This window comes from Brachyistius frenatus, unplaced genomic scaffold, assembly GCF_029030835.1.
Source record: "Brachyistius frenatus isolate BFR_SWC_R1_liver_20210118 unplaced genomic scaffold, ASM2903083v1 Contig_6, whole genome shotgun sequence".
In the NCBI taxonomy this organism is placed as follows: Eukaryota; Metazoa; Chordata; class Actinopteri; family Embiotocidae; genus Brachyistius; species Brachyistius frenatus.
Window position 1 is genome coordinate 2,562,501 of NW_027210605.1, and position 15,516 is coordinate 2,578,016.

Below are 15,516 nucleotides of genomic sequence, written 5' to 3' on the forward strand. Positions count from 1 at the left end.
TCAAAATGTCTGTTGTTAAAAGGGCCTGTATCCATGTATTTTCTAATAATTCTGCAAAAACAATTACGTAAAAAAATATATATATTTTTGGGTTTTTTTGTACAATTGAGTTGCAGTAATCTTGATTGTTTCTTTTTTGTTTTAATGGAAAATTGCTATGATTGTTTCCAACGTGTATTTATTTTAAATCAACATGTTGACATAAGACAGCTTAACATCCTTCTGAGGCAAGTATAAAATAAGAGGAAATCCAAAACTTTGAAGCTCGCTCCTGCTGAGTGCGAACAGAGCACAGCACCGAGACATGCATGAAGCAAGGGGAGGCTGTAAGCTTTGTGAATAAGTATCGCAGGTTACGTCGCTTGATGTCACATCAACATTTGAGTAGAGAGCGCATGTAATAGTTTGTGTCAAAATTTTGGGGTACAGAAAAAAGCCGCAGCGAGCTAAATCCCGTGAGTAGGGGTTCCTCATCGCCTTCGACTTTCGGAAGCATTTCCAAAGGTCTCGATTTCTCGAGTTTGACAAAAAAAAAAAAATGTTTGTGTGCTCTCCGCTCATGTCCAGAGATAAATTGCAAATGTGCGAGGTGACGATTTTGATAGATAAAAAAAAACAAAAAAACTTAACTTGGAATACTTTCTCATGAAGGTTATAGGTCCCCCCACCCCCACTCCCCTGCAGCTCAAAGTGCTGCGTAACATTCGCGCACAACGGGAGCAGTCTCTGAACTTTTTGATTGCGCTTCGTATATGTAAGTTTTAAGATTTCTTTTTATTGAATGATATGAGAATCTGAACACTAAGTCCCTGAAAGTTGAGATTCTTACTATTTTGATCTTTTCACACTTCTAACCACCCGGGACTAAACTGCCACCTGCACAGCCATCCATCCATCCATCGATCCGGTCCGTACATCCATCCATCCATCCATCCATCCCGTTGCTCTGTCTGCCGTGGAGGATTTTCTGCGGATGTGACTCAGCACAGAGGGCGGCAGCATAATTAGCAGACAAGTTAAAGCGAGCTTATGCCAGTGCTAGGCGGCTAACTCCGTGACCTACTTTACAAAGAGGATTTTCCCCACCACTCACTCTGCCCGTGTGTCTGCTCACTACAGATAACTTTGTGTAACAAATTCATACACACACGCACAGTCAGCTAAACACAAACACGCACAAACAGCATCCAGGTGCGCGCGCACGCACACACACACACACACACACACACACACACACACACACACACACACACACACACACACACACACACACACACACACACACACACACACACACACACACACACACACACACACACACACACACACACACGGTATCAGTAATAGAGCCTGTAAGCCATGTCAAACCCTGAGCTGATGGAATATGATGCTTGTTACTCAGCCCATTGTGTCTTCTTGGCTTCTTGTGACTGTGTGCGAATGTGTGTGTCTGCATGTGTGCGTGTTTCATTCTATTATTCTTTACGCAAGCCTGAGCACTCAAATCTAAACTCAGCTCTCTCCCTGGAGAGTGAGAGAGTGCTCCGCGAGAGAGGAATTCCTGTCTTATCTCCTTATTCGTGAAATGCTCATCTTGGCTTGTGTTGTTTGTAACTGCATATTGCCCCCCCCTCCTCCCGGCCCACCTCCCATGACTTGCTCCTGATAATCACCTCCCTCTGCTTCCCTCATGTACTCCTTTTCTCCTCTTTCCTTCCCCTTTTCCCTTCTTTTCCCTTATTTCTGTATCTCCTGAGGATCCCCCCCCCCTACCTTTCTTCTCTTCGTTTAGTGAGAAGCGATCAGCTGTGGAAGTTATTGACTAGCAAGGCGCCTAATAAGGCTGACACAACGAGTGACCAGAGACCTCTAACTTCTTACATTCACACCTCATTAAGCTCGAACGCCAGAGATCGGAAGAGAGGCATAGAGGGAAAGGGAGGATTTCGTAAAAACACAAAAAATGGATTTTGATGCATGATTATTTCATCTACATGTTCAGAACCCGGGAATTGAAATAAAGCAAACGAGGGAGAAGTGTAAAGAAGAAAAAGCTGGGAGTAGGAGGAGAGATGCTGAGACAACCAGGGAGCTCAGCGCAGAAACCTGCTTTAATCTACACATCAAATGAGAGGAGAAAATGAGAGAAGAAAAGTGCCTGGTGTTGGTGTTAGTGTGTGTGTGTGTGCACCTGTGTCGGCAAGAACAAATACACTCTGTGTGGATGTGTGTGTGTGTGTGTGTGTGTGTGTGTGTGTGTGTGTGTGTGTGTGTGTGTGTGTGTGTGTGTGTGTGTGTGTGTGTGTGTGTGTGTGTGTGCAGGCAGGCAAAGGGCTGATTACAATAACAAAGAGCTAGCACTTGGAAGCGATGTAGCAGCAATTCATTTTGGCACAGCTTGGATCAGAGAAGAACTACGAGACAATTAAAACCAATAAAAATCACAACACATTCTGTTTTCTGTTTCTTGTTGTTGCTCTCGTTATTTTCTATCAGAGTTTGAGGGAAGATGGCTGTCTGTTATGTTATGAAATACAGACAATCTGCATTTCTAACAGGGTTTGAATGGAGCCCAAAGGGCCAAACAAAAGGATAAGAAAGAGTTGTTGAGTTGACTTGATTCCTGCTGAAATGGTATTTCTTTACTTCAGGGTGACTGGTGATTAAATGGTACTGCACAGAGCTGGGGGGGCGGGGCACTTAACCACTCACAGCCAGTGAGTCTCTGGTATGTGACCACCTAAAAGCAGCATGGACCTCGTCTACAGGGACACGCACACAAAAACCACATCACATTGCCCCCAAATTACAAGAGTCTGCTGCTTAAGATGCAATTAGAGCATGTAGCGCTTTGTTGATTACTCTGTTTTCAAATCGAATTAGAGACATGAACATAGTCAGGCGCCAGATACTTGGTAATTAGTATTTTAAAAGGAATCTGTGTATGAATATGTGCTGGTCTGCCTGAGTCAAATCACTTCAGTCCTAGCTAATCCTCACAGAAAGTGCTTGTCCTTTACAGATCACAGCTATCCGACACCCAAGCCTCCTTCTCCATTTGGTTTCAAACCATTCAAATATTTCTAAAGGCAGATTTCTCATGCATGTGGACATAGCTATGCATCCTGGAGAATTACTGCAGCGCTAATCAGATATTTATGACTACCGCTGACGCCTTAGCCAATCAGAGGTCAGGAAACATTTGATCTAACCTCCAGCAGGACCTCTGACCTGCTGTCTACGAGGTCACAGGGGCTGGGTCATTCATCACGAGTGTCCGTCTCTGGTTTCCCCGTCTTCTCTCATGACTCACTCTGTGGTTCCCTGCTGTCTTTTCCCACAGCCTCCTCTCACTCTCTGCCTCTTAATGCAGGACATGGAGAGAAGGAGAGTCAAGTCGAACTCTCACCCTCATCTGACTCCATGTTAAAGGTTCAAGACTAACATACGCTAGCGCAAACAGGGCGAGTGTACACAGAAGGAGAGGACACTCCAGTGAAAAGGATCTGAATGTATGAGGAGCGCCAAAAGAGACAGACACAAGGAGAAAGGTGTGTGTGTGTGTGTGTGTGTGTGTGTGTGTGTGTGTGTGTGTGTGTGTGTGTGTGTGTGTGTGTGTGTGTGTGTGTGTCACTCCACACCCGCAACACACAGCTGGAGCGACAAAACAACGGAAACACGGAGAGAAGAAAGTGAAGAAACCACAAGCCAGAGTACATTAAAAGGAGGCAAACAACAGCAAGGACCACACAGAACGAGAGGCGAGGCGACGGGTGTACATGTGAAAGAGAAAGGAAAGAATGGGCTGAAGGAGGTGTGGAGAGGGAACACATGGCTCCTTTAGTTTTGGAGGGAGAGAGAGAGTGGGAGGGCCCAGCTGGTGTGGGGGAGGACAGAGGAGGGAGACAGGGGAGAGAGCAGGAGCAGTGAGAGTGTCGGGTGGGACAGGAGAGGAGGGAAATGAAGAAAGATGTAAGAGATGTGAGAGCTGGTCTGGGTGTGATTTACTCATTGTTGTGAGGCTCCTTTTCAAGAATGAGTGTGTGTGTGTGTGTGTGTGTGTGTGTGTGTGTGTGTGTGTGTGTGTGTGTGTGTGTGTGTGTGTGTGTGTGTGTGTGTGTGTGTGTGTGTGTGTGTGTGTGTGTGTGTGGTAAGTCACTCACAGCTGTCCTCTTCCTCAGTGATAGCGCTGACAACATAACAGGCATACACGAAGCCCAGGAGCTGTGGACACACAAGCAAACAGGAGAGGTTAGACTCCACAGAGCTGCCAGTGTGCAGCTAAACAGCTGTGTGTTTTCTTTGATGAACAAAAAGACAGGAAGAAAATGTGACTGTTGTCATGGATGCTCCAGTGGGCGGATGATGCAACACCGTGCAAAAACCAGGACTTGAGCTGAAAAGATTGGTTGATTAATTGGTAGTAAATTAACGCCCAACGAGTTTAATAAATCAAGTAATCATTTAAAGGCATTTATCAAGCAAAAGTCAAACAAAAATACAGGTTGCGGCTTCTCAAATTTGAGGTTTTTCTCCCTCTTTCTGTTTTGTACAATTTTTTGGGACGGTTTCGGACTGTTAATCAGGATAAATGAGCAGCATGAAGACGTCACATTGAGTTATAATGGATATTTCTTGACTACCTTCAAACCGAATAAACAATCATTAACCTACAGAATAATAATCCAAAAAAAAGTTCTTGCAGGCTTGTTGTAATGATAGTAGATCAAAATGTATATAATGTGAAAGGGGTCTCTCGTTGTGATGAACCATGAGAGAGCTGGCAGTCCCCCTCAGCTCTAAAAAGCTTTACAGCATCTGTCACCTCACTATTTTGGTTTTCCAGCCTGGAACTTTACGGTTTTGGTTCGCTCACACGGCGTCTTTTTTCTGCAGACGGAGGCAGCTGTTCTGAGCAAACAGCCTCTAAAAACCCACTGCACTGTATGTTTTTTCATTTTGTGTCGGAAATGGATCTTCCTGATTGACTGTCCACACAATATACGGCAAGTGATTAGATCTGATCCGTGTCACTACGAGGCAGTACTCTTCAGTCTTGTCCACACTGGTTGCTATAGTAATGACATTGTGGCTGGATATAGAAGTAATTGACATAAATGAGCCAAAATGGAGGGTCATGAAGTGAGCATTCTTATTTGCACTGCACAGGTTTTTACAAAAATAGGCTAATGGGACAGCTTCAGAGACAGAGGAGAGTTGCCTGCTCTGTTATATTTCATGCAGCTGTCAATGGTTAGAGGCGTGTGGTCAAGACAGATCAGCTTCTGCGACAGTGACTTGCATGTTTCCTTTATATGTGATGTGCAAGTAATTTTTACATGGCGTCCAAAGTCACCAATGTAAGAAAAAACACCACCTGAAATCCAATCCAAGCAGTCAGACCTGAACACATTTGCAAAAATGTAATCATATTTCTACCACAGATTTGTAAAGTTTGGATCTCTCTGTGATTTTGGGATATTCTGATTTGCTGCATATGATCGAACCGCAATCAGACTTGCACATGAATCTGATTTTGATTTGACAGCCTGAACATAGCCGTAGTGACTAGCTGGTGATCACAGAGGAACCTTTGGGCTATGTTCAGCCTGTCTGTCTGGCCCACACTCATCTGTTGACAGTGATTCCAGGAATGACAGCGGAGCAGGCCAGTGTCCTCCGTCTCTGACGTCGTCTCATTATTTTCTTAAAATCTGTGTCGTGGCTCTACATTGCCAATAAATGAGCCAACTTCATCAGAATTTAGTTTGATTCATTTATGTCCGTTTCTTCTACTTCCAGGCACTACCAATGTGGGAAAGACCGAACATGAGAAATGTCCCTCGTACATACAAATCTAATCACTTTCAATATATCACGCGGACAGTCAATAAGGAAGATCAGATTCTGATTAGATATGTGAAGAAAATCGGATTTGGACATACAGCCGGAACATTTTCCTGACCATTACATCCAGACACTGTTTTTACTTTAGGGATTGATCAAGATCAAAAACAAAGATACAAGCTAGAACTCCAAATATTAATGTTGCTCTGTAAAGGCCAAATATAATCGACACTGTCTGTGTGTTTGTGTGCAATTTGAATTTTTTTTCCTGATATTTTATTCTTAATATATTTCATCAAAGCACTTTGAACTGCTTTGTTTTTTTTATTATCCTTTTAATGTAATTCTTTGTTAAAAATATATTTATATTCCTCTGTAGAGCACTTTAAATTGCCTTGTGTCTGAATAAATAAACTTGCCTTCCCTATTGAGCTTCACCGTAGTATAATGCTTTTGGAGTTGCCATGGGTTCTGCAGTGTACAGACAGGAGTTGCTTGTATGTACAAACACAACAGAGCGAGCACACGAGTGACTGCAGGAGGACACGCGTGTGCGCTAACACGCAGCACTGAGAATAGCCAGTGGTACTGGCAGATGGCTGTCATCGACTCACAGACAGACACAGTGAGTCTCTCCACTCAGCCATCCATCCATCCATCATTTGGCACGCTGCCATGCCAATTAAAACAGTGTCGGGCAGGCTGCCTTCCTCGCACACCGGGTTCACAAACACAGAACCCAAGGGGGTAATGAGTGTGTGTGATGATGGCTATTTTTGTAGCATTCATTCAACCTATAACTTAGCTTAGCCTCTGTAATTATAGATGGAACAAAGATAACATGTGTTGCTGGTCTTTCATCTCCATCATTTGGCTTTATTGGATTTTTCAAGGGTACAATAAATTTGGCCTTCACTGATGTTTATCCAGACGTCAATTAAATGTTTTATTTATGAATGAAACGCAGGTGTCTAGTAAAAAAAAAGGAATGGTTCTCTCTCTGTGGGGGCTAGATAAGATAGACAACTCTTCTTTCTGCTCCTCTCTCGCTGGATTTAAAAAAACATTTTTTTTTAATTTTTTTTATCTCCAGTCACTAATTGCTGGTCTCACCCCATCCATTATTGTGGCGGTGAAATGGAGGTGAATTAGCATATGTATAACGCTGATGTCAAACACAAGATGGTGTTAATAGCAGGGGCACACCCTGTTTTTCAACTGTGTTGTGTCTATGCGTGTGTTTTTCCCATAAAAGTGTGCAATCGTACGAGTTAATATCTATGCATGAGCGCACGTTTGTTTAATTCTCATGAAGGACTCTGATTTCTGTGCACTGTGTGGCCGAGTCAAACATAGCACAGCCAACATGTCAACAGTGAGTTTCAAATTAAAGTAAAAGTCAACATATGAGGGGAAATCAGAACGTTCCCATCATACTGCTGGTGTTGAATGCAAATGGGGCACTGTGATGTGCATGGCGAAGGGTGGAGAAATAACTTTCGAAACTACATTTTTGAAGTTGCGTTGATTGTTCAACATCAGCACACGAGACCTGACGCTTGTGCAGAGAAAGTGCACATCAGGTTTTGTGTCAAACTCTGGAAATCGGCCACGAAGACCCTTGAAATGTTTCAGAAAATCTTCAGCAATGAAGCAATGAGCCGGGCGACGTGTTTCGAGTGACATGCATGTTACGAGAGAGGCAGAACGCCTCTGTTCAGGACCAAAAGAAAAGGCTTGTACACTGTGAATTTGTCTGTCAACACTGAATTCTGCGGTAACGTTCCAAGGTGTCATTCGGCACAACATGTTTTAAGTGTGACACAAAGGCACTTTGGTTCCTCCAACATGACAACGTCCCAGCTCACGCTTCATTCAAAACACAAGTTTCTTGCCCTCAACAACACATTCGTGGCTCCCCACCACCCCTGCTCGCTAGATTTAACTCCTTGAAACTTCTTTCTGTTCCCCAAAAATGTATGTGCTTAAGTTTTAGGTCCATGGTAAAATTGCAAATGTGCACATATTGGCGGTCACAAAAACATCTGTAACTCAGGTGTTGATGTTGATCAGACAACGTAACCTGGAATACTCACAAAGGAAGGTCACCGCATCAGGAGCAATATCTGGACTTTTTGATTTCCCTTCATAAAGTGACTTCAGAAATTGTTGGAGCACCACAAGCAGCTATAAAAGCTTCAGTTTAAATGTCATCGTATTTGTCTGGAAGTCAATAGGAGAGAGATCTTCCAAAAGATCTTCTCACCTTTGGTTCTTTGAACATGGAGGTGGAAAACACTGTAATTGGTGCAAATGAACAACATTCCAAACTAAAGGAACATGACAAACACCACTCCCTCCTTTCAAGCGTCAACAAAGTTGGACCTGGTTCAGTGTTTGCCGAAATGAAATTATCTGACAAAGCTTTGGCCAATCCAATATATGCAAAAGCAGTTTGCTGGTGGATTACATTGTAATGTGAACAGGGTGGTTCTCCTGTTACCTTTTGATTGTCAAGACAGAGGATGAAATAACTGCTTGCATGCTGTAAAATCTATAGTATAGTAAAGTCTTATAGTATCATAAAATGCTGAGCGGTGTTTTGGTATGTGATAAATCTCTCCCCTCAGGGTTGTATTACTTAATCCACCGCCATGGGACCTTTTTCACAAAAGCAGTTGGCAAGTACTGACACACAGACAACAAATAGTTGCAAAGTTTGAAGGGGTGAAAAATTTAAGTAGGGTAAAGAACAACTTTACTGACCATCAGCAAGGGCCTGAAAAGTGTGCCTGTCAATGCTCAGCCTTATAGGAAATCCAGCCCTCATTCCTCAACCCAGAACTGCTGACAGCAAGAAAGTTCTGACACTGAATGTGGCGCTGACCTTAAACCACTTTGTCTTCTAGTCCTCATTTATATGTCTTCCATACATTTAGTTTGATGTACAGTGTGCTAATAGGATCAGAAAAGTGAGCACTTGGGCGTCTTTTTGCTGGAGGCGGCAGCCAATATAGGTCAGTGTCCTCAATAACAAGTGACAATTCCCCTTATATATTGCTGCATATTAAGTGTCCCTAAGTGAAGCTAATAAAATGCCTCTCTCTCTTTCTCACAGACACGCGCGCACACACACACACACACACACACACCCCTCAGCTTCCCTCACTGATGTCCCCGTCACTTTAGAGTTCAGGGATCATATTAGAAATTAATATCATTAATTAAGCTCATAAAGCCCCCGCATGTCCTCTGCGGCTCGATCTCTGTCTGTCTGCGAGGACGTGCCACACTGAAGTCACCTCATTCGACTGCCAGTCATTTGCTTTTTTTCCCCGTGCGCTCTGCACTTTTTTTTCTTTATGTTAGTCACTTTCTAAATGCAGGTTTTCATGTTACTGTCACACTGCAATCTGCAAATCTCCTCTGTTATCTTTCTCCCAAACTCTCAGTGCTTCCTGTTTTCTGTATAACTCTTTGTATTCTCTCCTCTGTCTCCTAAGCTGTTGGGCATTGAACAGTGATCTGCACTACTGATAACTGACAGAAGAAAAAAAGTGGACACAAAAACTTTAGAGCTGGATGCAGAAAAACAAAAAAACAAAGAGCAGAGCTGTCATCCAGTGGGCCTTAACTTACTATTTACTATGCTGCAGAGGAAACTAAAGTAGGTGTTTGTGATGGTTTAGCTTCATTTGCGTTTCTTCTCTCAGATAATGAGGCCAAGAAGAACTTAAAAGAGTCTGGCATTCATGTGTGTGTGAGTGAGAAGACTACCAGCTGCTGAGCTAGAAGGAAAAAGGTTACTTGTATTTGCATAGGCTAATGAAGGTCAGGTGTATACTAAATGTGTCTGTCCAGAAAGACACATAACCACTTTTGACAGTGCACATGCACTCAGAAAGATCAACCCACTGAGCATGGAACTACTGCAGGGTTTGCCCTGCTAAATTCAAGACAACTATGACAAATGAGGGACACAATTAATCATTTGGATAAACCTCATTACAATGAATAAAAAAATCATTAAAACTAATATTTTGACAGCTGCATTCATGCTGGCAGCTCGGTGACCCTACACATAGTGCTGCACACATCTAAGTTTATCATGCTGGTATTCCAGAATTTGCTAATTAGCACTAAAGTACAGCTGAGGCTGACGGTGTTTGGTCAAACTGTCATACACATTTTCCGAGTTAATTTTGCAGCTCAATAAAATATCAGGAAATCACCTAAGTTATTACAATTTATCCCGATGGGAACATTAATGTGTGTAACATATTACATAGCAATCCATGCAATAGTTATCGAGACATTGTATAATCACAAACTTTAACTTCATGGTGGCACTGGAGGAAAAGTAAGGGGATACTCAAAAGTGCTGTGGCTTCGTCTGTACAAAATCTTGTGACAATCCATCTGGTGGAAGTTGAGATATTTCATATTGCAAATGAACATTTTGATCAGCTGGTGGCGCTACAGAAAAACCGTACGTGTCTGTTGCCGTTGACATATTTTAGTCTGGAACAAAGTGATGGACTTGCCATCCTCAAATCATTCCCTCAATCGTTGTGTGTCACAAAGATGGCTAAAAGTCCCCAACAACTCTGACTTTCTGTTTCTGTTCTTTCTGTTTCACGTGATTGTTGAGATCTAACATATATATTTTTAATCATTTTAACTGCTAATGGAAATTACTGGAGATTAACAAATTAATTTAAAAAAATTAACTAACATTAACTTGTAATGACAGTAATCATTAGTTGCAGCCTCGGATAATAGTTTTAGCCTCATATCCGTCTGTTTTCAGAATTTGTATACATTCAGAGATTCTGACGACTACATCAGCCGACTGGCCTGCATGTGTGTGTCGTGACGGATATCTGATTCGATCTACGAGCTAATTAACACACTATTGATTGGGCTTCGGGGTCAGGGGAAAACTCACTGATTGCACTATAATGAAAGGATTTTGTAGGTAAAATATATCACATGGCTGAGAGGAGGAGGAGGGAGGGACAGATAGAGAGGCGTGGCGCAGATGTCCTGCAGGTTAATTACACAGGACTCTCTGTCTGACAATAAGTTGCAAGCTTCTCGGCATAAAATGAGATGTGCGTGTTTGTGTGTAGGCAGCTGCACGTCTAATGACAAGCCATGATGAGATGGGGGGCTGCGGGGACCACATCCACCTGTTCTTGTCTACCATCCCCCCGCCATCCACATGCGAGCAGAAATGCCCACAGCTACGCGGCTTGCATACGACCGCATGGGGGCCATTAAGTGTCTGTGGTGCTGATTTGCACCTTCCACATCGAGTAAATGCACACGACAGCATGCTTGATGTCAAACAAACACAAGAGGCTGCCCGAAAGCTGGATGAGGAAACACAGCTTGTTCTTCACATGCAGCCCCACACTGAAGAGCTCACATGAAGTCTGAGCGAGTAAGAGGGAGAAAAAAAAGGGGGCAAAGAAATAATGGACTCAAGGCAATACAAGAGGGTAAATAACGGCAGCAAAAAGAGAAGCAAGCCCGGCACTAAAGAAGGTTTGTTCTTTTAAAGTAGCCTGATCTTCAATTCCAAGTCCTCCTCTTTCTGCTTTTTTCCTCAGAAGTTTGAAAAGACTGAATATTATAGTAAAATTCATCCAAGCAAAATCCATTTCCCTGCAAAACAGATTAACAATTAAAGCTCTTGGCCAAGACGGCCTTTGAAGAATAATGGCAGGCAGTCATGTTTTTATGATGTACTGTGAGTAGCCTGACACAATATTCAGTGGCCCACTGGAGACTAATTCTCTCCGCTGGTCGTGAGGTCTTTCTCTTCTCCTCCCCGTTTTTTGGCAGCAGCCAACAGCCCTAAAAACTGCTCACTGCTGCATCATAAGTCTTTTAATCCTGGGATCTTTATAATCCTTTGAAGCAGAGGCTGTAAAATTTACAGCGCCGTTACAATGCGGTGTCAATGCTGACATATTGCGGAGGTGCTTTATGCTATTGTTATACTACGAGACAATGCATTGCGATTTACTGATTCTGGACAAATTACCGGACTCCAAATAGAAGCACATCAAAGATCCCCCAGGCAGCTCCCCGTGCAGCACATACACAAATAGAAAAAAAAAATGTATTCATGTCCAGTAGTGATGGCTGTTCAGCACGTGAGTTTGAAAACCGAATATGGACTAATGGACTCACTAAAGCGATAATCCTGACCTCCTGGATGGATGAGGGGATGGGCGAGGTGGTCATGCTGTTTTCATGCTGCTTTCATGCTGCTGAACTAAATGAACATCAACAACCACAAAACATACAACGACCCTGTAGGCACGCGAACCCCTGAGCTGTAGTCACAGAGGTCTGCCCATGCCAGGCCTGCTGAGGGTACCCCTCTAATCAACCAGGGGCGTTTTTTTGTTTTTTTTTACATCCCCCACATTACCTCGGCCCCTGGTGTTAAACAAGCTGCAGTTTAACGCAGGCAATAATGTGATATAAACAGAGCTGTCGAAGCTCCAGAGAAGGAGCAAAAGTGACAGTGAGGGAGAAAAGAAAAAGCGTTGTTATTTAAGTTTGTGGGAATTTTGATAGACATGAAGGTCAAACAGTGTGAGATCTGGGCAGGAAATGGAGACAGGAAGACAGACTGTGCTGAGAGATTGCAATCGGGGCGAAAAACATGAAAATGGAGGAAATGAGCAATGGAACGAGTGAATGACGCAGGCTACCGTTATCAACCTCCACCCAACGTAGGTTTCCAGGGAACAGAGATGTAATAGAAAAAAAAGCATTGCCCATGGCAGCAATAACCTACGTTAAATGATATGATATCTGTGTGTGCGTGTGTATGCGTGAGAGAGAGAGAGAGAGAGCACTGTCTTTGGCTGTTTTGTGAGAAGCTGAGCAGCTCTGACATCTCCTTTACATCTTTCACATCCTTCACTACTCCCCTTTACAGTGTAAGAGTTATGTCTACAGATGTAACCTGAATATCACATCTTGCACCCACTTTTCATACCTTTCTTCCTAACTCCCCTCCATCTCACCGGCGATGTTCTCTTAGACAGGACTGTTTTATTTAACAGTGAAGTCGGTGCACAGGAGCAAGAGATGGCAGAAAGAACAATGTCAGGAGTGGATTTTCTGCTGACTACGCGGATGGGATAATTAGTCATTATTATGACAGCAGTAAAAAAAGAAAAGAAAAAGAAAAATACCAAAGCCTTTCAACAGCAATATGCGAATTCAGTTAAGGCAACAAAGAATAGAGGGGTTAAGCTGGAGCAAAATATTCCCTTCAGTGGTAAATGAATAATACATTATCCCAGTTTAAAAACGGTTGCCTCCACTTTAAGCTCATTCTATAAATTGTGAAGTTACTTTTTGGCTGAATGTTGCCTGCGGCAGCAATAAGCATCCAAACAGGACGGACTCTCTACCAAATCCAAGCAGATAGATGACAGTGATGCCTCCATTACTGGCCAATGGATCTACATTTTTCATCTTAATGAAACATACTCCTTGGAGCCCTAACTAAATATTTAATGGCCTCTCACTGCGACCTTGAAACCCTTTGAACAAAGACAAAGGGATACCCCACTTTCTTCCTTTCTTTTTATTCACCCATTAACCTCTATTATAATGTTTGGGCAGTCTCGTTCACTGGAGAGGAAAAGGACTAACCAAAACAAGAGTGGATGTCTCAAAGGATTCCATTTTCCTAAGCGGTGCCCTGGTTTCAGCCTGAGAGGCAGTGAAGATACCAGAAAAATGATGTCACTTGTGATACGGGGATTTCAGTACCAATTTCCCAGCTCCTCCAGGGAGCTGCTCCCATGAAGTTGTAGTTGGATGCCTGGTTGGACAACACTGGGTAAAAATGATGGCAGAGGGGTGTTGCCATCTCACACGGTGGAGCAGAAGTTGAAGCATGACGAGGAATAAACCAATTCACTGCCTATAGTGCAAAGGCTAACGAGGTTCAGTGAGCATGCCGGAGCTGTAAAGTGAGGTCAGCCATTTTATTACATTTCTCCACGGGGATGAGTGCTACGTTCCAGTGCTTCACAACACTGGGTCCCTCCGCTGATTTTGAATCTACCGTGTAGTTAACTGCATTCACAGTGCTTTCTCAGATGTAAATTATTCCAAGATTAGATGGCAAGAATGAAAACCAACACGACTTCTAAACCGACAGTTTAAGGCCGATGAAGCTGCATATTCGCCCTCGTCTTTCTCTCCGTCACCTACTGCCACCATTAACTACTCCACATGTGCTAAAGTGACAATGACTGTGAAAAATAGGTGTGGGTGTGGCAGTGGAGTCAAAGAGTAAGTGAACGTTACTGTGAGTAAATTTGTGTCATTGTGCATGTCTGAACCAAAGTACCCACTGTGCTGGCAACTGAGAGAGTCCTGGCACCCATCCAGGATGAGGTTCGTCGGTCATACACGGGTGTGTGCAAATGTGCATGCTGGCAGGATGTGAGTTTTTGGTGTATTGATACCGAGCTGCATAAAGGAGACAATAGCTGTCCTTCCAGTGTTTGAGTAACCTGTTAGCAGCTGGCAGGTCTGAGCCCCAGCCAGACAAAACAACAGATCAATTTTTCATTCAACAAGTGGGGCAGAGGAAGGGAGGCCGCGTTAGACAAAATAACACGCCACAGTGGAGCTACAAACATCACCTTTCTTTCCATCATGTATATGTGACGTGGTCCTGTGGCATGTACAGTCATGTCAGTATCTTCATGCGAGTATGTCAGTGATGCTCTTATGGAGGGATTGTTCACTTGTACTCACAGCAACAAGAATCTGCGTGCCGCTGTGCATGACCTCAATGTACTGGTAGTCCATGAGGCAGCCCATGACAGTGATGTAGGAGTGGCTCTCCGTGGTGCGGATCCCGGGAGCCTGTGGCATCTCTCTCCTTACACAGCCGGGCCCGTGTTCGCTCCACCAGGAGTGATGGGCAGAGATGTTAAATGTCAGCAGATCACTGTCCTGAAAGAAGAAGGAAAAATAAAAACATGAGCATCTTTACTTGGACTCTATACTTATGAGGTACATTCATATATTCTTCATATGGAAACCAAGGCAGGATCACAAGACGGCTTGTTCAAGAGGTAGGGAGCATGACTCTGGAAACTGACAGCAGATGTTGGATGTTTTTATGGCTGTGCTCCTTTGCTTTGTTGGTTCAAACAAGACAAAGTGTTTACAGCAAAGATTTACCCAAACTAAATGCTCATTAATGTTAAATGGTAATACCAGCATGTTTCTCCAAATAACTTACACTTTTGCTATTCAGGTACAACGCTTACTATAATCACCATCTTCCTTTAGTGTGCTCACAAGCTAATATTATACAAAGTAATAATAACCATGAAGTTCATCTGAGGTCAATGGGGAATTAATTTTGCCGTCATAAATCAAAGTAATGGACACACTGACATTTTGACCTGATGATGGCTACAAAACAAAATTTTATTCAAATGGAGAATGTCTAAACCATGATAATCCATTACATAACTTAATTAAGATGTTTTACTAAAAACCTTAAATGTCAACTTCACGGTGGCACTAGAGAAAAGTCAAGGGCTCATTATGGTCATGAGGATTCATCCTCTGGGATCATGAATGTATGTGAACAATTTCATGGTAAAT

General features: G+C 43.1%; 1 protein-coding gene across 3 annotated transcripts in view; it reads right to left on the bottom strand.

Moving 5' to 3' along the window:
- nkain4 (sodium/potassium transporting ATPase interacting 4) overlaps positions 1–15,516 on the bottom strand; it is a 46,784-nt gene that overhangs the window by 7,222 nt on the left and 24,046 nt on the right. For all 3 annotated transcript variants that reach the window (XM_069724991.1, XM_069724974.1, XM_069724983.1), the window contains exons 4-5: positions 14,653–14,853; positions 4,164–4,224 (exon numbers count right to left, since the gene is read on the bottom strand). In XM_069724991.1, the coding sequence (XP_069581092.1) occupies positions 4,164–4,224; positions 14,653–14,853 (262 nt within the window). The remainder of the gene's footprint in view (positions 1–4,163; positions 4,225–14,652; positions 14,854–15,516) is intronic.